The sequence below is a fragment of the Gasterosteus aculeatus genome, chromosome 13, assembly GCF_964276395.1.
Source record: "Gasterosteus aculeatus chromosome 13, fGasAcu3.hap1.1, whole genome shotgun sequence".
NCBI classification, from domain to species: Eukaryota; Metazoa; Chordata; class Actinopteri; order Perciformes; family Gasterosteidae; genus Gasterosteus; species Gasterosteus aculeatus.
The window spans coordinates 8,870,144-8,896,652 of NC_135701.1; the positions used below are offsets into that span (position 1 = coordinate 8,870,144).

General features: G+C 44.3%; 1 protein-coding gene across 2 annotated transcripts; it reads left to right on the forward strand.

Moving 5' to 3' along the window:
* The first annotated feature begins 2,436 nt into the window (after positions 1-2,436).
* LOC120830914 (transducin-like enhancer protein 1) lies at positions 2,437-20,117 on the forward strand. 2 transcript variants are annotated; one of them, XM_040195920.2, is made up of 20 exons: positions 2,437-3,452; positions 3,814-3,914; positions 4,735-4,798; positions 5,222-5,266; positions 8,255-8,317; positions 8,425-8,529; positions 10,862-11,078; positions 11,391-11,407; positions 13,642-13,755; positions 13,944-13,997; positions 14,180-14,329; positions 14,433-14,571; positions 14,929-15,128; positions 16,220-16,296; positions 16,445-16,694; positions 16,877-17,124; positions 17,383-17,530; positions 17,642-17,792; positions 17,979-18,055; positions 18,231-20,117. In XM_040195920.2, the coding sequence occupies exons 1-20, from the start codon at positions 3,429-3,431 to the stop codon at positions 18,336-18,338; spliced, it is 2,352 nt and encodes a 783-aa protein (XP_040051854.1). In that variant the 5' UTR covers positions 2,437-3,428; the 3' UTR covers positions 18,339-20,117. The 2 variants fall into 2 exon arrangements, with proteins under 2 accessions (XP_040051854.1, XP_040051855.1); XM_040195921.2 differs by having other exon boundaries at positions 10,865-11,078.
* Positions 20,118-26,509: the final 6,392 nt, after the last annotated feature.

Here is a 26,509-nt window from a genome sequence, read left to right on the forward strand (position 1 = left end):
TGTATGTCTCTGTGTTGGCCCTGCGATTGGCTGGCGACCAATCCAAGGTGTAGCCCGTCTCTTGCCCGAAGTTGGCTGGGATAGACTCCAGCCCCCCCGCGACCCTGTGTGCAGGATAAGCGGTTTGACAATGGATGGATGGATGGATAATTATATATTGATTATCATATGAGTATCATTTGAATGACAAAAAGAGGTGAACATCAAATGACATACTGCTTAAATTAGTTAACTCTATTATCATACTCTGTGGACCTTAAAACTACAGGATTGCCCTTTTTGTCCAGTTAGGCCTGTGAATTCAGCAAATATTGCTGATGTTGGGATTGTTTAATAGTGCGAGATAATCTGATTGGCTCAGATTACTGAATATCTTAATGTGTCTGTGTGAGAAGAAGGGCCGGTCTCTCATATGGACTGGATCAGCCTCTACAGAGGTCAAAGTTCAGAGGTCAAGGGGAGTAGGGGTTGAGCACTCTAAGCCAATCAGAGGTCAGCGTGGGGCTGAGGGGATTTAAATGTGAAGTGACCAGTGCTTTAGACGCGTTAAGAGGGGCAAAGAAATCCCTCCCAGCCTGCTTTAGGACCCAATTTAAGCAATCATAAACGCTACCAAAAGACGGCTATGTTTGAAAACGGCGAGGTTAGCTGCTAGCGTGGACAGGCACCACCGCGTAAGTGTTAAAACAATCACATGCAGGCACCCGCTTTGGCTGCTCGATTGGGTCTAAGCAGTCACAAGGTGTCCTTCACTGATTTGTCACGCACCTATCACAAGACTCTTTTTCCGGAAGAAAACCAACTACAGCAGCCGTGATTATCAGTCGACTGGGTTAATTCAACATGGGCAACTGATTACAGGCGTTGCTGACCTTGTTGTCTATACTAGCAGGGGACATTTTATATCACTGTTGAGGGTCAACGGAGGACCTTACTTTTCTTGTTAATGTTTATTTTGTTTTGCACAATTATTGGGAAGTCACACAGAAACTGTAGATGAGCGAAAGCATTAATTGCTCTCCAGTGAGACAAGAAACTAATGGGAAAAATGACAACAATGAAACTGGTGAAACGAGTGAGAAAAGCGTGTTGACAAAATGGAATGACCTGTAATCTAAACTTGGATTTGTAAGTATCCATTTGAAAGTAAATGTCTTGTTACTCAGTATATAAAATAAAACTTTCCACCACATCTGTCTATTTGAGTTCATAATGGAGTTTTTGGGGGAAACATCTTGAGTATCAAGTATTACCTTTGATTATTCAGGACTATTATAATACTTTGTCGTATTGTCTGTAAATAGGCAACCAATCTACTCCCTGTTTACACCAAAACGTGCAAGCTCGTACATGTATTATATTCAATTTCAGGTGTGCAGGTAACAATGCTGGACAGAAACCATTTCTGTTTTAGAACCACAGTTTGAATCTAAAATCCTATTAGTACGTATGTAACCCCAGTAGCCGATTTCACAAAATTAATAGCTGCTCAGCTTTCTCACGCACAAAGTTACAACCTGTTGCACAAAAAAGCATGAAAAATTCCAGGACCAATACATGGCCTGAGGTAGAGAAAAATCCCTGTGGTAGTTTATTCACTAATATTGTTTTTTATTGTCATCTGTTTGGCTGTATTGTGTGATTTTGTCGGTAGGCCAGGTCATCTTTAACTCAAGGTTGGCGGTTTTATTACCTTGTCCAAGTGACCCTGAGCTCGATGCTGAACCCCAAGTTTCTCCCCAGGCGCTTTACAGCAGGTCACTGCTCCTCAAAATGCTCAGGACTGATCAGAAGCAGAGGGCAAGTTTTATTTTTTAACCCTGCTTCACTGTCCCTGTCTAGAATGTATGGATGAGAAGATATTATTGTAATTACTTAATTACTATAAATAAGGATTCCCCTGAGAAAATGCTATTCTGTGTGTAAAATGTGTATTTATACTAAGATAAAACATTTTTAGAGTCACATAACTGGTGCCTGGACCCGACAATTTTATAATAAAGTTGCTGCATGGGGCTTGTCCCTGCACCCCCAGAAAGCTTTCGCCATAGGCTAAACACTGATGAAAATGAACTGCTTGAACATGTAGCCAGCAACAGATGAGGAGCGTAATTAGATTTGTTTTCTTTCAAGGGAAGTGGAACAAAAAAACTGAGCCCTATTAAATTAGATCAATTTGAAAACTGTATATTGCATAGACGCAGGAAAGAGGTCTGAGTTGATTTGCCATGACACTGGTTAGGAAAGTTCACGGCAGCTACTATGAAAGAAAGCGTTTGTGTTTCTTTGTGTATGTGTGAGGGCTGATTCGTTTGTGCATGAGCATGCACGTGCACGCGCACATCTTAAAAGCTGCTCCTGCTAAACCCACGTTACTTTGATTGACAGGTGGAACTTGCCTTCACACACCACACTGCCCGCCCAGCGTGCCTTCGGTATGGCAGCTCCTTCCTACGCCCTGATTGCTCAGAATCTGCGTAGCTCAACCAGGTCAACAGACTCGGTGCAGTTTGTTGAGCGCCTATTGGTCAGCTCTGCCGACCGCGTCACTGTCCCCACGTGGAGCGGTCGCCGTGATTGGTCCGGACCTGTTTGGTGGGCTGGCTTACATTTTCGGTTAGCTCGGCAGCGTGAAACCGCGTGAGAAAGTTGCCATTGAGGTAAAGCTGAGCTACACGGAGGAGCCCCGCCGCCGCTCCGGGGAGTTGTTTTTATTCAAACCTACAAAATATTTACTCTTTTTTTCGTGTACTCTCTTTTGGATGCATTCAAACTCAGTGGGGAAGTAAATATTTCATATTTTTGGTAACTGTTCAACCGCCAACGGACGACCGCGGCGAATCTAGTGGGAACTCTTCACTGCAATTAACTTGTGTGTGCGTGTCTGTGTGGATTTGTGTGTGTGTGTGTGTGTGTTGCGCTGACTGAGAGCCCGCAGTTCGCGGCAGTCTGTTGACGGTCTGCTGGTTTGACTTTTCACTTGTTTGTTCGCCTCTCCGCAACGTTACTGGGAATACATCGGATCGTACCCCAAAGGAAACCGACGCCGGAGTGAATCGACTGGCTCCTGCTGCCCTCCTTTTTTTTCTTTTCTTCCCTCCCCGGTTTCTCACCTGGTACTCGCCGTCCACCCCTCCCCTTTTTAGCCGCCTCCGGCTAACTAGCGGTTTCCCTAGTTTTTCCGGTTGATTGACGGCCGCGCTGCCGGTGGAGGCGGAGGAGAGACAACGGCGCGAGGAGCGCGAAGCGGTCCGTGAACTCGGGAGGGAGCGCTCGATTCTGTCTACAAAGCGGCGACGGTTGGCGCTTACGACAACGGCCGATGGATTCGTGCCCGTGATCCGGAGCACCGCACGTCTCCACTCTGACCCGATTTGATCCCTCGAAGCTAAAGGAAGAAAACGGTCGCATCCCTCCCGGAGACGATCATGTTTCCCCAGGGGCGACACCCGGTAAGACTCGTGTCTTCGTGCTTTTAAAACAGTTGTTCAAAGCCGGCGAGATATCGTCACCGTTACCTCTTTGTTTGACCTGTGCGTCTTGTCGGCTTACTTTTAACCGCCTCCGGACTAAGCGCATGTTTGAATGAGTCTCTTTCTTCCTGTTAATCAGCCTCTGCATCTTCTCTGCGAAGCAGCATGTGATCGATAATGCTGTTTGCTTAATAACGGATCATAATTAAAAGTTGTTGACATGTGAGACCGGAGAGGATCAGATGCAAATTGTAGGCCACGCAATGAGGCACTATGATGTTAATAATCCTGTGTATGATGTTAATAATCCTGTGTGTGTGTGTGTGTGTGTGTGTGTCAGACGCCCCACCAGGCTCCAGGCCAGCCCTTCAAGTTCACCATCCCAGAGTCACTGGACCGCATCAAGGAGGAGTTCCAGTTTCTTCAGGCCCAGTACCACAGGTGGATAATACAAACGAACACATTCACATGGAAGGCTACTCTGGCTTTTATGGGTGTTACGTTGGGACAATTTCTCCATTGTCATCTGCTCTCCAACGCCAAACCTCATCCTAACCACAGTCATCCCCTTTATCATAATGAACAAAACCTCAGTTCTGGCCTCGTACTAACCCATAAACCTGGATTACATAAACGTGCATGCACGCACTCACACACACAGGCTCCGCAGACCCAGGCCTCAGTGTTAGCGCTGACGCTGCGGTAGGTCGACGTCTGGGTGATGGTTGAGAACCAGAGGGTGGCAAGTGGGCTCAGGGTTTCATAAATCACTCCTTATTTTCCCCTGTGTGTGTAGTCGTGGGTTAAGAAAAGACTTCCCGAGTATGTCTGCAGATTTTGTTTGCTTTCGACTTCTACTTATTTTTGTTGTTCGAGACATTTGGCCGCGACAGGTGAATGCTACTGACCTCCAAACCGGCTGTTTTGTTTTCCCGCCTCCTTTTCCACACCACACACTACAAGCGTAGGATTGTAGCAAACACTTTACTGCCAAGAGACTCTCTCATAACTACAGACAGAACCATCTTCTCAATTTCACTTTCTAAGTTTATCCGTGGAGGAGAAATGGAACTGTTTAAAGTGTCTATAAAGTTGTTGTGTTACAGTTTCACATTAATGATCTACCAATGGAGAATAGCTGGAAGATCAACATCATCACTCTTCTAAATTCAAATGTTTCAAACCAAAAAAAGAGACACACGGGCACTTGCTTGTATTTGTTATTGTAACATTTTAGTAAATCTTGTGTTGTGTTTTTCAGCCTCAAGATGGAGTGTGAGAAGCTGGCCAGTGAAAAGACCGAGATGCAGCGACACTATGTCATGGTGAGATCTGAACCTGATGAACCCGCAAATATCAGATTCATTTGCTACAATTTCAGCAAATTTTCCATTCGGATTAAACTAAACTCTAGATTTTTTACCAAATTCAAGATTTCACTAGGTTTGCTGTTTTAATTCTAAACAATGCAAGGTCAAATCTGACCGACTAAAGGCTATAAAAAATACTCTTACATTGAAACAAAACAAAAAGTAGACTTGAGTGCTGCACTGAATTGTTTGCAAGCATCTGCTTTGCCTCTCTGCGGTTGCTGCCGTACATGTAAAACGCTTTTAATTCCACAAAAAGTAGTTTAGTTGCACTGAGAATGACCCGGTGCGACACAACAAAACGCATGCAAGGTCACGCACATTCTGAGCTGCTTAAGTTTCCAAATTCCTTTCACTGACATGACCTTCTGTCCTCAGTACTACGAGATGTCCTATGGCCTCAACATTGAAATGCACAAACAGGTACGGTTATGCTTATCCGTCTGCTGTTTTTCTGCACCCGGTGTGTTCCTGTTTGTCCCTGCACCTCTAGCTCTCTTCTCCTCCCTCCCTCTCTCTCATAGCACGGTTTTGATGTATTTGTGTGTGTGTGTGTGTATGTGTGTGTGTGTGTGTCTGTGATCGATGGGGCTCTGTCTCCATTTCCCCAGTTAGGGCCGGCCGGCTGAGCCCAAAGGCAGGATGAATGGCTCTGTAGATTGATTGGTGCTGTCTGGGGGAGCCGCCTGCTTTATTACATTAGAGGGGCTGGGCTGAGGAGGGCAGAGGAATCGATCATGGTGGGGCCGGCAAAGGAGAGACATGGAAGCCCCACCCCCCCCTCCTTTTTTTTTTTTTTTTTTTTAATAAGCAGGAAGGCAAAAACACGGCAACACACACTTTGGTAGGACAGACGCCCATGTGTGCAAACACAAAATTCCAAAAGGACACTTGTTGCAATGTAAGGCAAGGGCAACCGTCTACAGCCATGAATAATGTGTGCAAACATTTGGGGACAGGGCGATTGAACACGTACACATGCATGCCATTTGTGCATATACACATACATGGCAAACATCTATCCCAGTTAAGCATGTAGACCCACAGGGGAGGTGGGATGACCCCCCCCCCCCCCCCCCCCTCAGGAGTGGTGAAGGGCTCGCAGCGTTAAGCAGTAATTATCACAACTATCGACCAGTCAGACCAAATTGGAGGTGGATTGGCCTGGCTGCTTCACAGATTAGTTTTGTTCCTCATGCGCTCCATCTCCAGTGTTCTCCCATTTTTCTGACCCGAGGCCTCCTCCTTCCTTTCAGCCTTTCTCACTGTCCATCTCCAACTGGGGGATTTTCTTCTTCCTACCGCTACTCCCCGCTCCTTGTTTTCTCTTTATTCAGCTCTTTTTTTGTTTTATGTCCATGTGAAGCTACTGTCATTGTGAGGGAGATGCACCTCCTATTGTCCAAGCACACATAAACACACACACTAAAGCTCCAGGGGAGGTCATTAGCCTGGGGCTGCAGTTGTCAGAGCAACAAGCCTCTGTGGGCGGAGGAGGGGGGGGGGTACAGGGGATACACAACAAACTCACCTCCTGCTGAGGAGCTACGGATGTGTGTGTGGCAGCAATGTGCCAATTATATGTGTAATGGGAAGCTGGTTCCCTGTTAGCACATGGTGTGTGTGTGTGTGTGTGTACTTGCATCTTCTCTCTGTATTCTCAATTGAACCACTCTCTCAATTATATCATTATCCTGGGGAGGATGGCGAACCATAGCAATTTTCCAAACAATGTCGGTATTCAGGAGCTGATATGAAAACTGTTTTGTCAGTGCACATGAGTTGTGAGTTTCTGTTAACTTTTTTTTCCTCCAAATGTTCTTTATTGTGTGTAATGAGACCCCATGTGGGTATCCATGTTTTGTTTAATCCCTGTTAGTTTTGTGAGTTATCTTTAGTAAGATTATCTGAGTTGACCTGTTAGTAGTTGGTCAGACAAATCTCAGACGACCTAATCACTGAGCTATTATACAAGGCTAATTATAGGCTTACAACCCAGGGTTCTGAGAATGGCTGTGCAGAGGTAGTCTTCCCGAAACAGCTCTGAAGTCAGAGCTTTATAGGCATGGAATAAGTTGGACATCCGATTGAGTTACAGTGTGCGGAAGTCAGCAGCTCATTTGCCATTTGAGTCTGAAGACAAAGCGGTCACATTCAAAGGTCAGACTGACCTTCCCTTACTGCCTGCTGTGTGGCTCAATATGAAAATGTAGCTGTCAATCATAAGCAGTGTGAAACCAATGTGCATTTTCACACTCTGCATGTACCCCATGGGACCCCAGTGTGCCCAGATGTTTAAATGAGCATTTCAAACTTTTCCCATGATCAAAAGCTTATCAGGCATGTTGTAAACTCCTGACACATGGAACTGCGATGTGCTCTGACGGCTGATAATTTAGACATATACGTATAATTACGTATATCATCGGTTTACTTGTATCAAAACACTAAGGGCACCAAGACTCTTGGCATTAGTAGTTTTTAATAATGTATTATTCATTATCTAATTATTATGAATCATATGCTGCTTACAAATGGTGTTAAGACGTTAAGCCGATCCTAATTCCATCTTGAATATCTATTCAAATTGCTGTGAAAGCCTCCTAAAAACAACTGTATTTTAAGTTTCTCGCCAAAAACACAGTTTTATGAGAATACATTTGTACACATCATGATAACAATATAATTTACGTTTGCCTATTGCTGACGGTCACAAACTGAAGCTTGAATGTATCATAATGTAACTGAATGGACGTAATAGGGAAAATGCTCAAGATTTTCACATGTTTTCACACAACAACAACAGCACATATCTCTTGGAAGCTTTCGCAGTGTGTGGGTCACTGTGTCTTTATGTGCGTGTCCAACGCTCCTCGTTCCCTCTTCACCTTGGCCCCCTTCGTATCAATTTGATTTGATGATATATGTAATACGAGTCCCCTTATCTGATTTGATACCACTGTGGGGGTATCTGGTTCCAGCCAATTGTTGCCACCTCCGGGGGTTTGGGGGGCTGGCGGATGTGTTGGCATGGATACCGGGGGAGAGTAAATGAAGTTAGTCACTGATGAGATTATGTTGAAGTGCTGATGGGAAGCGGAACAAGAGCACAGAGGGTAGATAGAGAGCGCTAAAGAAATACGACAGGCAAGAGAGAAACTTGAGCTCACTATGATGATTGGAAAATCTTTTTGTGGTGTCTGATGCTGAAAATGGCATAAACTAGATGTGTGTGCAGAGGCCAGGAAAGTGGCTGGATGTGCTTATCGTAGACCTTTGGGGGGTTGCATAGATGTGTTGGCCAATACGTTGTTGGGTTTGCTTGTCTTACTTTATTGCTGTTACTGAACAGCTGTCTTTTCCAAATGAATGTAATTATGTTATTTACAATTAAGTCTCTTCCTCCATCAGACTGAGATTGCCAAGAGACTAAACACCATCTGTGCCCAAGTCATTCCCTTCCTCTCACAGGAGGTAAGCATGTGTGACTTTGAGCTAAAGATGGCTTTTTTGCACAAGTGTTTCTGCCAGCTTTACTGATAAATTGACTGATCTTTATAAACATTGTGTTTGTTCTGCAGCATCAGCAGCAAGTGGTCCAAGCTGTGGAGCGGGCCAAGCAGGTGACCATGGCCGAGCTGAATGCGGTCATCGGAGTACGGGGCCTGCCGGGCCTTCCACCAACGGTGTGTATTCCTTTCACTCACCCGGTCTCCACGCTGTGCGCTTAGTTTTTTCAACTGTTTTGAAAACATGCAAATAATGTAATTCTTATTTCATATCAGCTTGCATGCTAATAATTATATTGCAGAAACCAAAACACATTTAACATCAACCAACATGTAGGACCTCCAAGGAATTTAGGGGGAAACTAAACAAATAACAAAAGGAGATGAATTAAAAGCTAATGATGAAGATACTTACTCTTTTTTTATGGGCTCTGAGTCTAGAACTGAAGCAGTTGGATAGATATCGCCCATCCTTTCCCACTGTGAAAAGTATGAGAATGGCGGAACTGTCAGTGGCAGAATTGTGATGAGGTGTTTATTGAAAAGATGTCGGCATGTGATGAGTGATGGGGCATGACCGGCTATTCAGCTAAAGGGATTGGCACGGCGAGTGTGAAAAGACATTACAAAGGCCAACTTTTCGCTTGCAGTTTGGCTGTGACGTGAAGGTGAAAGGAGAGACGGGCTGGAGTTGTTGTTGGGTGGGATGTGAGGTATTTGAGAATGCTCTGCTTTATGGGAGCCGTAGGGGCTTGACCGGCGGGAGGTGAGGCCATGAGTGGGAGGGGAATGTGGGAGAAGTCCCCCGCCTTCTCCCACTAGCCTAGCAAAGCTGCGAGCAGTGGGTTTGAAGAGTTAGATGTGAGGTGGGCTTGTTAGTTGGCGTGGACTGATGGGGGTCTGTGTGTGTGTCTGATGGGGGAGCGGTGGATTTGGCAGTTGCTGTTTGAGTCTTAATTGCAGGATTTCAGTGTTTGTAAAAGGGGGGAGGGGAGGTCACAGCATTGCCCTTACACTCCCTTCTTCACCCACTCCTCCCCTCTCCCACGCCAGCCTGTCATTCACCCCGTTTGTGAGTTAAATGAGTGTAATGAAGCATGTTGCCCCTAACTTTACACATGCACGCACACACACACTAGCTCACACTAACATCCCATGACAAACCGGGCTCCTGTGCCTCCACCAATACTTCCCCTACATTTACTTCATCAGGGGTCCTGTTTGCAGAAGGTTGTATGTGTGTGTTTTTGCATCTGTTTGTGTGCATCTCTGTGTAGCAGAGCGTGCATTTCTGTTCCCCACACAACATCAGGCAGGGGTAGGATCATTTTGTGAGTGTGTACGTGCCTTGTTTATCTAGATTCTGTGTCTGCATGTTAGTGTGATCAAGTATGACGCAGTGTGGGGGTGTTTATGTGTAGTTGTTTGTGTGTAGGCTAAAAGACTGTTGTGTTGTTTTGCTCTCATTCGTTTGGGGCAGGACACAGAGAGTGATAGATGGGATTGAGTCGAAAAAGAGAGGGCGGGGGCTCGGGAGGGGGAGTGGGTTAGTCAATTAGGTGAGATAAAAGTCGGTTTGACCTTCAGCACTCCTTCCACCCCTGCCGAGTCGCCTCCTGTGCCCCCCCCCCCCCCCCCTCTCTTCTCCCGTCCTCTCCCCCTTTCCTCCACCCCTCCCCGTGGCGAATCAGTGAGCTTGGATTCCCGCGGCTACTGTCTGAGGAGGCAATAACGATGTTTTGGAACACAAAGGCATTTCACGCTCAGACGAGCGCCTGATTTGGTGTGAAAGAGAGAGCAGGGCTGCCAGCCAAATTCTCTCTCTGACCCTCTTCTCTCCTTCTCTCCTCCCCTTCTCTCCTCAGCCGCCTCACCCCCTCACAAGACCTGACAGTGCAGGCAGCAGCTGGGGCTCCAGGCCCGCTCCCCTGCCCCTCCACTTCTCCGTCATTCCCTCCTTATCCTCCCCCTTGCTTCTCCCACCACATCCTCGGGCTCTGGGCTGTGATCCCAGCTGTCAGTATTGTTCAGTGTTTGACCCCAGAGGGAAGGGGGGAGGGGACGGGGGGGTGTTGGTGTGTGCGGGGGAGAGGATGTGTTCGCCGCCTTGTAGACGGCAGCAGCTCGTTGAAGCGCCGTAAACCCAGACACTGGAGAAACTGTCCCATCTGTTGAAGGGTTCAATACGGACAGAAATCTCTATTGATTAGGGTACAGAGTGTTATTGATTTCTTCCTATTGATGGCTCACTTTTATTCACTTGACAAGTTTTTGCTGTCAGACATAAATATTTTGCACTGGAGCTTCATTATACGTTTTCTTTCTTTTTTTTGTTGTTTGCTACGTTCAATCAGCTCCAATGTTTTTCCTGATTAAAAAAAGGCACGTCTTCTATTTCAGTGACGGATATCGTTTGTTTGGTATGCATTGGAAGCTTTAGACCTACAACACCTCAAGAAGACTCATCTGTGGTGTGCTAACCACCCCTTTCTCTCTTGTCTCTGCACAGCAGCACCTGTCCCATAACCACAGTGGTGCCCCTGTGCCCCTCACCCCTCACCCATCCGGCCTCCATCCCTCTCAGCTGGGCGGTTCAGCTGGTCTACTGGCTCTATCGGGGGGACTCGGTGCTCTCCCCCCTCACATGTTGGGAAAAGATGGCGGCGATAAAAAGCCCCACATGTCGGGGCCGGACTCACACGCATCAGGACCCGACCACCTGAGAGGTGAAAGAACACAGCGGAAGCACCACTTAAAATAGAAAATGGCTGACGTGGAAGAATTCCCCTTTAGAGCCAACATCCATTTCATTCAAATTGCAGTAAGAAATTATAGTTCTCAAAGCTGCATTTTTACTATATTCTTCATCTTGATTCTAAATGGTGACCAAATGGATTGGTCTGCTTCAGAGTCTGTTTTTCTTCTAGGTTTGCTTTTTTAACACATTCTACTTCCTTTCTTATTTTTGTCATTTTCTGCTCTGTTGGACATCCAACCCTGTGACCTCCACCGCAAAAACGCATTTCCGATGGCAATAGAACGAGAGCCCGGCACTGTAAGTATTTCCTCTTTCTGCAGCAATGCTTACTGTTCTGAAAAACAACTTTGTCTATTTTCTTGTCTCTTTTTAAAGGAATTGTTCGGTTTAGGAATTGGATTTCTTTCTGATGCATTTTGCACTCAGTTTGACTTTTGACAGCTCAATAGTTCGATTAGTCTGTCTGAAAAGTCATTTAAACTGTCTGCTCTTAAGTAAATTACATACGTTCCACGGAATGATTAAATTGTTTTTATTTGCACAATATGATTGATACATAAGGGGGAAAAAAAGAAGAGAAAAATCTTATTTAAATGTTTTAAGCATCCCGGTCCAACCATTCAACAACTCCACATGCAGAAGTATTTTATTTTTAAAATTAGTATACTAAGGAGTCACAGCCATCAACATGAAATATAAGACTTGTAATTTACGATTATATCTCCGGTAAAAATGCACCTGTTGGGGAAGGCCCTTTGTGTCGTTTTAATGGGATTACTTTTATTATTGCTGTAGTGACCCAATTTCCCCTCGGGGATCAATAAAATGTCATCTTTCCATGTCATTACGCATTAAACCCCTTGCATTAAAATGTACTTGTCTGTACCACTGAATTAGCTTTCGTCCTCAACTTGGATATTTTTCTGTGTGTGGAATTGGAGGGTAGATCTTTGGATGTTTTAGTTCTGCCCCAGATCTGCTCTAAACCGTTTTTAGAGCAGAGTAAAGGTTTCTTTTCCGAATGATCTTTTTTAGCATGCGCGCGCCACACACACACACACACACACACACACACACACACACACACACACACACACACACACACTCCTCCAGCCTAGCATGCATTGTTGTGCCTATTTAACACCTCACTGAGCAGATTACCCCCCCCACTCCCCTCCACCTCCTCCCCCCACCGCCCCTGATCCCACGCTTAAAGACTCTCATTGTGTTTAATATCACCACTACTGAGAAGGGAGGACTTGGCAAAGGGAGGGAGGTGGGGGCAGCAGTCATATGACACTGAGCTTGTGTGTGTGTGTGTGTGTGTGTGTGTGTGTGTGTGTGTGTGTGTGTGTGTGTGTGTGTGTGTGTGTGTGTGTGTGTGTGTGTGTGTGTGTGTGTGTGTGTGTGTGTGTGTGTGTGTGTGTGTGTGTGTGTGTGTGTGTGAGCGACCAGGGGGGGGGGAAACTGAGGAGGGAGGCTTGGAGTGGGAGGGGGGGGGGGGGGTGCTTATGTTTTGCGGGTCAGTGCTCCTGTGCTCAGCTCACTAAAACCTTTCAATGAAGGGGGAAGGGAGGAAGAGGGGAGGGGGTGAAGGAAGGGGCCTTTGGCGGAATACAGATTCCCCCCCCCCTCTCTTTCCCTCCCTCATCCCTTGTCACCCTTTCTTCTCCTCCACACTCTCACACCCTCCCTCCATCCTCTCTGTCCTCTAATCTCATCTCCTCCCTTTTCCCTTTTTTCTCACCCTCCTCCTCCCCTCCTCTCTTAGCAATTCCTCCTTCATTTACCCTTTACTGCGGTCAAAGCTCCCTCGCACATGTGCACGCGCATGTGTGTTTGTGTATGTTGGATGCACATTTCATTGACAGGCTGAGACTATAATGGACTCAACATGAAGCTCTAATCCATTAACAATAGGATCCGTTAGTCAGGAGGCCGGAAGGGAGGGGGGGTGGGGGGGACAGGTGTGTGTGTGTGTTTACGTACTTTTGGGACGCAAGGGTGTTATGCAAGTGACGCACACACACACACACACACACACACACACACACACACACACAGGCATACAAACCTGCAGCTTGTCACAAGCCAGAAGAGGGAGCACTGATAGATTTTGAGAGCCACTTAATGTAATCATCAACTTCAGAGGCATGCGTTTGTGTGTGACTGGCCGTTGGTCAAGTGAGAAAAGAGGTTGCTGTTAAAGTGTTAGTGCTGCTTATTCATGCTCCTGTGACCTTTTAGCCTATTTGTAAGTAAGAGTCTGTTTTTCTAACCTGCTCCACACGTGGCTGAATAGCTGTTGTAATTAGTGGTGGATGTTTCAGACGGTTTAGTGAGCTCCAGCAGAACAAGCGCACACACACAGCTTAACACAAAGTAAACTAATAAATGACCAAATTGTCTCACCTCTGCAAAGCCCTTATCTTTTCTTTTTTTCTATTTTTTATCCTTCATTCTATTATTTTACATGGCCTTTTATTTGTATTAATCTCTGCTCTCCTACTCCGTTTTGCTTTCATCTGCAGAGTAACTCATCCCTTCCAGAAAGTCTTAGGAATTCAGATAAGCGACGCAATGGACCAGAGTTTCCAAACGACACCAAGAAGCGCAAGGTTGAGGACAAGGACTCCAGCCACTATGTAAGTGGTTCCGCTGACTGTTTATTGTGAAGTGAGGGAAAATCCTTTATAACTTGTAAGTGTTCATTTGACACATGCAATATTCACTGCCTCTAAATATTCACATGCAGGTTCCTTCGAACGGCCTGTTTTAGTTGATCAATTCTGACTATCTGCTGTTATATATTTGTCTTCTAATTTATTTTCAGGACAGCGATGGGGAGAAGAGTGATGATAATTTAGTGGTGGATGTCTCGAATGAGGTCAGTATTTAACTTGTTTTGTTGTTGCCTTCTGTGTAGTCTTGTGGGTTATGCTTCCTATTTAAATGAACCACACTAAATTCTGAGTTGTCTACTGGGCTGACCTCCTCTATTCAGGAAATTGTCCACATCACGCAGTGTTTTGTTCTCGGCTACTTAACTGAATCCATGTCTTTCATCAGGATCCAGCCTCCCCGCGTGGCACGCCTCTGCCCTCCCCTAGAGAAAACGGCCTGGATAAAGCACGTCTTCTCAAGAAAGACCCCTGTAGTCCAGCTTCTACTGCGTCATCAGCCAGCTCCTCCTCCCTCAAGTCCAAAGAGATGGCAATGGTGGGGATGGACAAGACACGGCCACTTAGGTTCTTTCAGAATATATTTGAGGGCTGAGGTTTGAATACATGTGTCAGTAATAACAGTCTTCTATCTGTGGCAGCGAGACAAAGCGGGAACACCTGGACTCAAGTCAAGCACACCCACACCCAGAGGGGACTCCACCCCAGGTCCGAGCGCCACTCCTGGAACCCGGCCTAGTCTATCAAAACCCCCATCAATGGAGATACCACATCCGGCCAGTAAGTCCAGTACAAACATTTTTTAAATAACTACATGATGGGTTGTTTTATTTAATTTGACTTATCCCTGCCAGAGAGCAATGCATCGTGTTCTTTAAATCGCCATCTGAAAACCATGTGCATGTCTGCTAGTATTGAAAGATAAATCTAATCCACAGAAATATTAGATTGGTTAGATGTGTCCTTTTGCTGCACTTCCACAGACAGAATTAGAATCAATGACTAGTACAAACGCGCCAATGATCGCGTGGTTGTGGAATATCAGTCTGATGGAGCTGTGATTTCAGATCTCGAATGCCCTTAGTTATTACCAGCTTCTTATGCCTCATGCTCTTTTGCTTCCCTCCCCTCCCCCAGCTGCAGGTCTGCGGACCCCCCTGGCCGTACCCGGCCCGTACCCGGGGGCCTTTGGTATGTTACCGCATGGGGCCGGGATGAACGGGGAGCTGGCAGGTGCAGCCGGAGCTGCAGCCTACGCTGCTGGATTGCACAACATGTCGCCTCAGATGAGTGTCGCTGCCGCGGCTGCTGTGGCTGCGTACGGCCGTTCACCTATGGTGAGTGGGAAAGCTTGCGTTTTGGTAAAATATTAGATGATATTTAAAGTATCAAAAAGACAGAGGCAGTTGGCTGTATGAAAAATGATATATATATATTTTTTTATACAATACTCATAATTGAATTTTTTTTTTTACATAAAAACCTTCTAACCAATCTTTGACACCTCCGTATTTTGCGTTACAATATTTAATAACTGGATGTAATTTGTATTTTTTAAATCTGATAAACAAATCTATGTTAAGATAATTAAAAATACGAATCGCAAACTTTAATATTTAGAAGAGCTTTGCTTGGCAGAAACTCCAGGTATCAGGTTTACACATCTGATTAAATAATTTTAGTAACTGTACAGCAAATGTATTGATTTTTTGTCTTCACAATGTAGCTTTTGCCAGAAAACTGTTTATTGCTTTAGTTCCAACAGTTGCATGTTCCAGATATCTAAATTAAAATCACTCACTTCTTGATTTCAATCCAACTAACGATTTTCAAAGTTTAAAAATCAAAACTACATTTACAATGTCTACAACTTAATGTTTAAAGAAAAATTAAATTGAGTGGTTAATCCATGTTGATACTTTTCTTGAGCATTATAGACTTTATACTGCTGCGTGTAAATAGTTGCACAGCTGTATTTCTCACGTGTGAGTGACAGTATTTATATGTTGGGCATTATGTTCAATCAGACCCATCGCTCTTTACTGTATTTGCATTGTGGTAATTACACTGTTTAAAATGGGTTTAGTAGACTCACAGCTGTCTCCCGGCAACACTTATATATAGACTTAGATATAAACTCAGGTTGTGTACTCACCGTGTGTGTGTGTGTTGGATTGTGGGAGAGCACAAGTACTGACCGCTCTGCCTCTGCGTGTTTGCTGACTCTTAAACTCATCATTCAGATGCAGAGGGTGTGTGTGTGTGTGTGTGTGTGTGTGTGTGTGTCCTCCACACTGTTTGTTTGCTGTGTTCTCATGAGTGTTTGTGCTCCGTTCCAGAGGTTAGTATTGACCTCTGTGCATTTTGCCAAGGCCCATGGGTGTGGGTTTGCACTGTGCTCATAAAATATCTGTGTTCTATCATCAAGGTTGGTTTTGATCCTCATCCTCACATGCGAGTTCCTGGAATGCCTCCCAGTCTGACAGGAATCCCTGGCGGCAAACCGTGAGTGTGTTTGCGGCTGCTTATTTGTTTGAGGGCCGATGTCTTAATTGCCCCATCAAAAAGTGATGTGTCCTAAAAAAAAATGGCTCATTCTAACTTTCGTTCTATATTTCATCCTCTTCTCCCTCCGTTTTTTTTCTATCACCAGTGCTTATTCTTTTCACGTGGCGGCCGACGGACAGATGCAGCCGGTACCGTTCCCTCCAGATGCTTTGGTGGGCCCGGGGATTCCTCGCCACGCCCGTCAGATCAACACACTGAACCACGGGGAGGTGGTGTGCGCCGTTACCATCAGTAACCCGACCCGACACGTATACACAGGAGGAAAGGGTTGCGTCAAGGTTTGGGACATCAGTCACCCAGGAAACAAGAGCCCGGTGTCGCAGCTCGACTGCCTGGTGAGTGAGCCGATGGGTGGGTTTATAATACAATGATTTCTCCACCGTAAAAAACGCTTGAATTGGATTGTATTAAACTATGTATGTAACCGTACACGTATGTATGTATGTATGTATGTACGTACACAAAGTGTAGAATTGGAATCATGCAAAAGATTAAATTTGTTCATTGTGTCTGTCAGAACCGAGACAACTACATCCGCTCCTGTCGTCTCCTCCCTGATGGTCGCACACTGATTGTGGGAGGTGAGGCGAGCACGCTGTCAATCTGGGATTTGGCCACGCCCACTCCCAGGATTAAGGCAGAGTTAACATCATCGGCACCGGCGTGTTACGCTCTGGCCATTAGTCCAGACTCCAAGGTCTGCTTCTCCTGCTGCAGCGATGGAAACATTGCGGTCTGGGATTTACATAATCAGACGCTAGTCAGGTAAGAGACTTTGATGCGTGTGCACCCCTTTACACAAAAGGGAGATGCTTATTGTCAGTGTCTTCTCTGACCATCTTTCAACCACAAAATCGAGAGTGGCACAAGAGTGGCTAATGATGGGAATATTGTAAGAACTTCACAGCTTTGGTAGTGTGTGATATACACCAACTGCCCGGGTGTCCTCTAATTCCTAGTGGGCCTTTTTCAAAAACACATTTTTGCTTTGTTTATCTCTGATTGTATGTGTGTATCCTGCAGGCAGTTTCAGGGCCACACAGATGGAGCCAGCTGTATAGACATCTCCAATGATGGCACCAAGCTGTGGACCGGGGGCCTCGATAACACTGTCCGCTCCTGGGATCTGAGAGAGGGACGGCAGCTGCAGCAGCATGACTTCACATCACAGGTACACACTTTTTTCAACAAAAAGTCCTTCCTTGAAAAGCGTTGTTAAAGTGAAACTAAATGAGACTTTGGCTGCCGGCTAAATGTAAGATTGGCTGCCTCTTCTGTCCAGATCTTCTCTCTTGGCTACTGTCCGACAGGAGAGTGGCTCGCTGTTGGAATGGAGAGCAGCAACGTGGAGGTCCTACACGTCACCAAGCCTGACAAATACCAGCTTCACCTCCATGAGAGCTGCGTGCTGTCCCTGCAGTTTGCCTACTGTGGTAAGCAACACTGTCAATTTACTGATTGTGTCCTCCTTGCACTTGTTGTTGCAACCTTAAAACCATCACCATTGTAATTTGTTCTACCTCAGTGTTGTTTCCCCCTTTTTTTAATTAAATATGACAATATAGTGAAGTGGAGGAAGTTGCAATTGCTATTGTGTTTGCGTGTGTCTCTTTGTCCAGGTAAATGGTTTGTGAGCACAGGAAAGGATAACTTACTGAACGCTTGGAGAACACCCTATGGAGCCAGCATATTCCAGGTTGGGACAACAAATCGCTTCATGTTCTTTATAATATCTTTTAATATAGAAAATAAACATTTCCAGCAGTACAGCATTGTTTTGGAAACACAATGCACTTATTAGCTGCATCAGCATGGATTTCTCTGACGTTTTTCTTGATTTCTGACCAACTTTTTTCTGTTTTTTCCTTCAGTCTAAAGAATCGTCTTCTGTGTTGAGCTGTGACATATCTGTGGACGACAAATACATCGTCACTGGTTCAGGGGACAAAAAGGCCACTGTTTACGAGGTCATCTACTAAAACTACAGATAGAAAGCAAGGACATTAATTCCTTCCCACGCAGGAGCTAGAAATTTGCAAACACGAGTGACCTTGATTGCACTTTCTTTTTTTCTGCTCTATCTGCTGAGGTGGCACAGAAAGGAGACAAACATTTTACATGCACACATCTGTTATGATTGTGTACATGACTGCGTATCAGCTGGGAATTGACTGGAGCAGCTGGATGTTTAATGGAGGGAGACAGATTATTTTGATGTTCTCGTCTCCACCGCTTTGTGCTCCGGACTGCAAGGGAATCAGTTACAGGGACCAAACAAGGACTGGCGCTGCTTTGCTTTGACTGCGACCAGCTCACCTGGAGAACGCTGCACCGAGCATTAGATTTTAAAATACACTTGATTCAGTGTCACGACCAGGGGCAGAGAGCCCAGGAGGAACACTCAACCAGGAGGACCAACACCTAATCAAATGTCAGACGGGAAGAGGAGAATGGGGACACAATCTCTGAGAGACGGAGCAGGACGGTGATTTAAGAGCATGTTGGATTGAATTTTGTCGCAGTCAGACAATGCTGGCGGCCTGTTGGTCTCTCAGCTCTGACTCTCTGACCGTGGAACCTCAGCTTGCTGCTCTGGCAAGCCTTCACTGAAAAGTACCTTTTCTGTCTGGACAGTAAGCCCCATCCTCAATAAAGTGCACTGTAACGGTAGCTGTCCACCCAGACACTGAGTACACACACACACACACACACACACACACACACACACACACACACACACACACACACACTATGTTCACAGTTCTTACCGGCTTTGGGTGCCAGCCAAAAGTATTCACGTACTTTGGAGAACAATTGTTTTAAAAGAGAATTTACTCGAAACGTTGCTACAAATTTTGTTTCTTTCTAATGATCCGGCTTGAAAGACCGTTTATTGGAGAAACACGTTTAGGAGAATGAAATAATCCACATTTTGATTTATTGATCCTCGTTTTCTAGAACAAATTTATTTCTCAACCTCTCTTGTTTTCACGTAACTGCACTCCACAGGCAACAGAAGCCGTCATGTGATTTCTTTAGCTGACTTTTTCTTTCTCCTTTTTCACGTCTATTTTTGAGCTGCAGTGTAAATTACAGGCAGCATGTGTTGAGCGGCTCGATCATTGGTCAGCTATTGGACATGGCTTCATTCAAACCGCGACTTCATGTTGAAGTCAAGACATCCGCCTGCTGTTTTAATGCACTACATTTGTCTGTGCCCTCTGTACAATAAGTATTGGCTACGTTCATAATGATAAGAAATAGTAGTGTCTAAATGATCCTTTTCTGTTCATTTAAGTCAAATAACATTTTCAATTCCTTCACTAAACAAACCTGAAAACAATTTCCTTTTTTATAATGTTACTTCTTTCTGCTAACATTGTTGAATGGGGGACATCTGTGAAATTGTCTTGAAGTACAACTGTGTCATGTTGTCTTTTCTCCTTGAAAGCCGATTAAACCCCCTGAGCAGAATCCCACCGTTAGTCAATAGTCCACCGGTGGAAGGTGCAGTTGTCCTTCAGCTTCAGGAAGTATTCATTTCATGACTTATTGCTTACTTCTGTTTGTTGAATGTTTGTAAAAATGTAAATATGTTTTTTTTTTTTTTTCATACAGGACATGCTTTAGAAATAAGTGTTTTTGTACGTCTTTTACATGGAAAGAAATGTCTAATCAGGAGAAATACTAAATGGTCTTAATGCTAGCTAATCTAAAATCATTGAAATATCTAGACAATAAATGTTTTTTTTTTGTAACTGGAGTGGTCTTTGACTCTGAGGTAGAAGGACACATCGCTGATCAAATCTTTCGAGGGTTTGGGAAATCCGCATCATACATAGAAGGTAGTTCGATTCTGAGTGTTGATTCGTTTCCAATAAAGTTGCGATCCGTCTCCAGATCCAAAGGTCACAGTCTGCAACACTGACCGCCTGCCCGCTCAGGCCCCCTTAAGAGCGTTCAGTGATGAATTCAGTAGGTCCTGAAATGTGCCTGAATGGAATGGAGCCTCTGCCTGTTTTAATTGTGCGGGCGACTCCACTTGACCCGTCAATTAACTGGACAAAAAGGTTTTGCTTGAAAGGTGCAAGTGATTAGCTGCACATCTTACATTGCTTTAATTAAACTCCTCGGCTAGACTGCAAGTGCCTCGTGCCCAAAAATATTATATCCGTAACCTACTTTTCTCCTAAAGTCCTGTTTGTCAGTGACACGAGAACGAGATAGAACTCGGATTACACGGCTTATGTTGTGTCAGAATTCAAAGCATCTTTGATTCCCACAAATTGTCTTACGTCCTAAGGATGTTGTGTTTTCCCTCGTGATTCTTTTACACGCATTATTGTTGCATATATGTTGACTGCAAACCAGTTTCACATACATCAAAATCCAGAAGTCTGTGTTGTTTCACCTCTAAATCACAATCCCATCAACTATTGAAATCGCTGGCATGTGAAACGCATTCTTCCAACAAAGTTACTCCCTGTTGTCTTCATGTCCCTTTTGACACGTGTACAAACATGAAGTCCAGTTTCTCCAGCAGAAACCAAACAATCTTTTTTAAATTCCAAAGACTGAAATAGGAAACCTGGTTTTACAATCTCTCTCAACGACTGCTCCTTCCTTCCAGCTACAGCTTTGGCACCACGTGACCCGTCCACATTGTTTTCCTGCTTTTAGCTTCAGCTCCAGCTTGTGTGGTTCTGAATAGCATTAAGTGGGTATGGGGAAGAAAGAAGGAGCTGGGTGGCCCACTCAGCCAACCCGGGAATGTTTCGGTTTGCAGGAAACCGAAGTTACCGGTGAGCTTTTGTGGACTTTTTCTTTTTTCCCAGCTTGTGTGGTATTGATATGGAGATATGGACAGTAGCAGAACAGAGCAGCTGTTCAAATCAACTGTGTTAAATAACCAAGTCCAATCCTCTGCTTAATTCTAACACCCACAACAAACAGACTAGCTCTCCCATGATGTAAACTGTAAATCTGATTAATTACTGTGAATGTATCTCTGTGTGTCGCCGGCTCAGTTGGACACACCCGTGCGTCGTACGGTGTGAGGTGATTATGTGGCAATTTGTGTTGTAAAATGAAAGCTGATCCTTGAGGAAAAAGATTAATTGGGAAAATGTCACTCCCAAGTTTTCAGTTTATCCAAACAAAAATATCCGAGCTCTGAATCACAGCGTTCTCTTTTGATCACCACCGTTGCTGCCTCAGTGATACACAGGCGGATTATTTCCCCTAAATCTCCCAAAGCCCTAATCCTATTTATCTCAATGCCACACAAAAAAAGGTGCTCTCTTCCTGCTGCCCAGCTTATGTGTACAGTACGGATGAGAGTATACTTGTATTTCTACATTCAGGAGGACCAGTTCAGGACAAGATTTAGAAACATTTCAAGCTGTACTTACATTAAAACGCTGGGTTTTAGGATTAACGGTCCTCATTTTAATGCTTCTAGGTATTTAATATTGGAGTTCCACACACAAACAAAAGACAAACAATTGTGTGATGGAGTGTGTATGTTTAATATAGTGGCTTTATTATTTTTGTGGATTTGGTAAGGCAGCTCTGAATATTAAACACGGAAATCAAAGTGCTTAAAACGGAATTCCACAGGTCATCACAAAATAACTTGAATTCTGAATATTTCTTTTTTGTAATAATCACGATTTCTTTTTAAACATCTGCACAGAGACCATAACGTTGCATTTTGGACGTGCGTTCCAAACACTCTCTGACACGCTCCAATGCTCCCCTGATTCAATTTAATTCACACAACTACGAGCAGGCGGAGGATGAGAGTGCAGCTGCTGCCATTGTGAATAAAACCAGTTCTTTAAAACCATTACGTCTTGTTATGCTGCCTTCCAGCCTCTTATTCCTGCGTTCTCTAGTCCCCTATCTCGGTATGTTTCCCTCTGTTCTACCTTCGTCTACCAAGGTCTTCCTTTTTTCTTTTTCTTTTATTTTCTCTTTGTCCTCCCCAGGCCACTCACCACCTCCCCTTCTTCCACCTTCATAGGCAAAAGAAGTGCCTATCTTTTACTTTATAAACCGATTTTCTCTCCCTTACTCCCGTAAAATAAGAAATACCCTCCTAATTCTCTTCTTCTGAGTTTATTGGCTTTTGCCTCTTTTTTTTGCCCATTTTATTTTGCCAAAACCTCACCAGGTTGCCCTCTTTCCTTTGCACTTGTGTGTGTGTGTGTGCTAATGAGCTTAAAGCTGTCTCCCTCCCAAGGTGATGCCATGCTGAGGTGATCAGCACAGCTGGAGCTGCAGGTATCAGCCACAAACAGCTGCCTGGCTGAGCAAGACCACACACCTACACACAAATGAACCCACACATATACACAGGAAGCTAATTTCCCTCTTCTCTATCCCACTCCTATGAATACATGCAGAATAAATCTTTACTTTCCTGTCTCACATACTGTATACAAACACACGCATCAAATACTGTCTTTTTATATGCACATACAGACACACACACAACTGACTGCTGCACAAGGGCGATAGCACAACTCTGTCCTGTCAACATGCAGGATAATCAGCTGCTGGGGATTGTGGGTAAGCTGTAATAATCCCTCGCATGGAATATGGAAAGCATCAGAGAGTTATTCAATAGGACAGAGATAAAGGTGTGTGCATGTGTGTGTCCGTGTCTGTGAGTGAAGCGTTTCTATCTCTGCATCACCACCTATAGTTTACACACACAAACACACACACGCGAACATCAGTCTACACCAGCAGCTAAATATGAGCCCGCCCCCCTTCAGATGAAGCTGAAATGGTTTGTGCCAAAAGGAGCAACTAAGTCTTAATTGAGAACCACATCCAGAACGAGGCTCATTTAGTCAGAGAAACACCGGGGAATACTGCACCATGTTTGTCTGACAAGTCGCAAACTCTTTACGCAGCAGAGCCTTCAACTCACATCTTCATCACAACAGTGAGTCAAATGAGGGTGTAGTTTTAGGGATGCTGCCCCAATGCGTTTTGTATCTGCTATCCAAAAGTGATTATAGGGTGTACTGTGTCCCCTTTTGACCCGTCACACAAGTAAATATGCAATTATTTAATAAATAACATATTCCTTATTGCAATTTCCTTCATGTCAGGAATACATATTGTACAACATATAAAATATGAAATCAATGTTTCATATATTTTATACTAAAATCCAAAATATTACAGTGGAGTAGGTGAAAAAAAGTAAAAAAATGTAGTATAGTGTCTCCATTACAGAAGTTTTAATAATCCTTCGAAACCGTAGAATGGCATGTCAGAAATATCATAGCGTGTTTGTCCCAAAAAGTCTTGGAATGGTATTTAACATAAAAAGTCATAGCATATCATAAAAGGTCTCATGAATAGTGACCGAATAGCATAGAAACATATTCTTTCATGTCAGAAATATAATCAAATATTATAAATAATCTCCTGGTAAAGGATAAAATATATTCATTATGCAACACGGGATTTCGCAATGAGATGCAGATAAGAACAGAACACGACAGAACAAAAACAATAGTTCATTCCTGAAGTGAACTTTCAAATTGAAATCAGAAGTATTGTAAACAGCCCCAAGCAAAAGTTTCTGTGATGAGATAATGAGGCAAGCTCCATTATCCTTCAGTGAACTTAAATTAGTACATCAGCAAAAATGTCCTGGTATAATGCTTAGTCATCAAACATTTTATCATAGCAGGTAAAAGATGTATAAAAAATCATAGTGTATTAAAAGAAGTCAATATTCACCCTGTAATGAAAAAAGCGCCCCAATAAGGAGCAAAGAAATGGATGAACCTGTCTGCTGGCCAACACAAGGTGCATCTTGCGCCCTGTTAGGATGGCATTGATCAGTTCATATTCAGCTTCCATTCTATCTAATTGTCTCTATATATCTATTTTAGTTTAGTTTTTTTTCAATTTTTTTTGTCAACATTAAAATAAAGAAAAAGGAATGACTTCATTAGTGATGATAACTCCTCTGGGTCATGCTAATCCCCTTTCTTCGTCTTCTTCTTCTTCTTCTCCTCTTTTTCAATGGGGCTCTGTGACTACACGCACACGCACACGCACACGCACACACACACACACACACACACACACACACACACACACACACACACACACACACACTTGGAAGGCAACATGCAAAATGTTCCATAATTATGCCGGAGGAAAGAGCTAACAACGGACGTGCATCCTAAACAGTTTGGGTCCTCCCCAGAGTCCGGATTTTCATGGTGTTTAATCAGTTAAATATGCACGTGGCTCTGTGGCTAATCTCATGGTTAATCTCACTAACACTTTTTATGGGATTGCTAGCTACGGCGAGGATTACCGCACCACAGATCACCACCGGATTTCCATAATCCTCTTCTTCTGATAAAACTCTGTTTGTCCCCCATCTCCTATTTTTTTTCAGGCTATGAAACATCACCCATTTATTTTGCAGATTTTTTTGTTTTGCTGAAGGATGATTTCTTTATTCTAACTCAGCGTCTCACTCTCACAATCAAATGGGAAAAGAGAACAAAAAATGGCAATAGGTGCATAAATGTAAAAATGCTTTTCATGCCATTCAGTCTTTACCGTATGATGATTGTTATTGTAGTATAATAGTGAGGCTGTGATTGAAATACTTTCTTTATTTTTGGATTACAGTTAAGAAATTGTTCGTCAGATGAAGAATGCAGAATGTATGTGTGGATCTGATCAAAAGTTCAGTGAAGTTCTCGTTCAGCATTGCCTTACCGAGCCTTTAGAGTGGCTGTAGATGTTTAATCTTGTTTATTTTTCAGCACTTTATTTGCTGTAAGTGACACTTGTTTCCTGTTAGCACAGCAGTTGATGATTGAGAGGGTTGGACGTGGGATTTGTTAAGACACATTGTCGCAGTTGAAACAAAATCACGCACTGAACAATTGTATATTATATGCGCATGTTGAATACTGTGTGTGTGAGTGTCATCTCAAAACTAACTACAAAGATGTTCATAAAGGCGTAATAATCAAAATCAAACACATGTACATTTTAGTTTCCTTGAAAACAACATTTTTGTATGACTGTGTGCATCTTTGCAACATATTCGCCCCTGCGACTATTTTTTTTTCTCTTGCAGATCTCCTGCTGTCTCTCTCCACCATTTTCCGCTCCAAGGGTCCGGAGAATCCTCTCATGTGGGGTGAAGCTATGATAAAGTAAGCAGAGGGGAAGTGGAGGAAGGGTGGAGGCGGTTCGGGGGGGGGGGGGGGGGTTGGGGGGGGGGGGGGGGGTTGGGGGTGGTAAGAACGCTGGAGACAGCAGACTGAGAATTAGGCTGGGAGTTGAATATGCTCAGGGGAGGAGAGATAGAAGAAAGGCCATAAAAAAAAGCGGGACAACAAGAGGAGGGAGGAGGGGGGAGAGGAGGGGGGCGCAGAGGTCCAGTGGGGGTGGTGCTGGAAATGGGGCTTTAACTGTATTACACTCTGGCAGCTCCATCTCCATCACTTTGTGGATGAGTGTGTAAACTCATGCGTTTGCTTGAAAACTGTGTGTGTGTGTGTGTGTGTGTGTGTGTGTGTGTGTGTGTGTGTGAATGTGTTACTGTCACACCCATGGGGCTGTTGCTCCGTTAGTGTTCCGCCATAATCAGCCGCTATTTCCCTCCTGATCCATCGCCAACTCTATGTCTCCCTTGCTGCTATATCCACCCCCCCGTCTTCTATTTGTCACTCTCCCTCACACACCCACTTAACACGAACACACGAGCACGCACTCAGCGTAGATGTGTGTGTGTGTGTGAATTGATTCAGCATTTGCCCTTTCTAAGCATTCTACAAGCTCCATTGACCTCTCACTCTCCACTAAGCAGCATCTGTTTCACACTCCACTACTGCTGTGCGCCACATCACTCCATCTCTCTCTCTCTCTCTCTCTTCACGTGTCCTCTCCGTCCTCAGCTGTCCTCTCTCTTTTGTCTTTCAATGTTCCCCTTAGTTTCACCCTCTGATTTGCAAATCTGATTCGTTTAAAGCCTCATTCACCCGCTGTTTTTTTTCCTCTCTCCAACCTTCACGTGCGGCGTATTGATTAAGGCTCAGTTAGACAGAGTGAAAAGTCCTTGAAGTCTGTCAATGAAAAGGGTCCTAACTGC

Excerpts from the sequence above, each read along its gene's own strand:
- LOC120830914 (XM_040195920.2), top strand. The coding sequence starts at position 3,429 with ATGTTTCCCCAGGGGCGACACCCG. Across the intron at positions 3,915-4,734 it reads CTTCAGGCCCAGTACCACAG|CCTCAAGATGGAGTGTGAGA; the intron begins GTGGATAATACA and ends TGTGTTTTTCAG. Across the intron at positions 8,318-8,424 it reads TTCCCTTCCTCTCACAGGAG|CATCAGCAGCAAGTGGTCCA; the intron begins GTAAGCATGTGT and ends TTTGTTCTGCAG.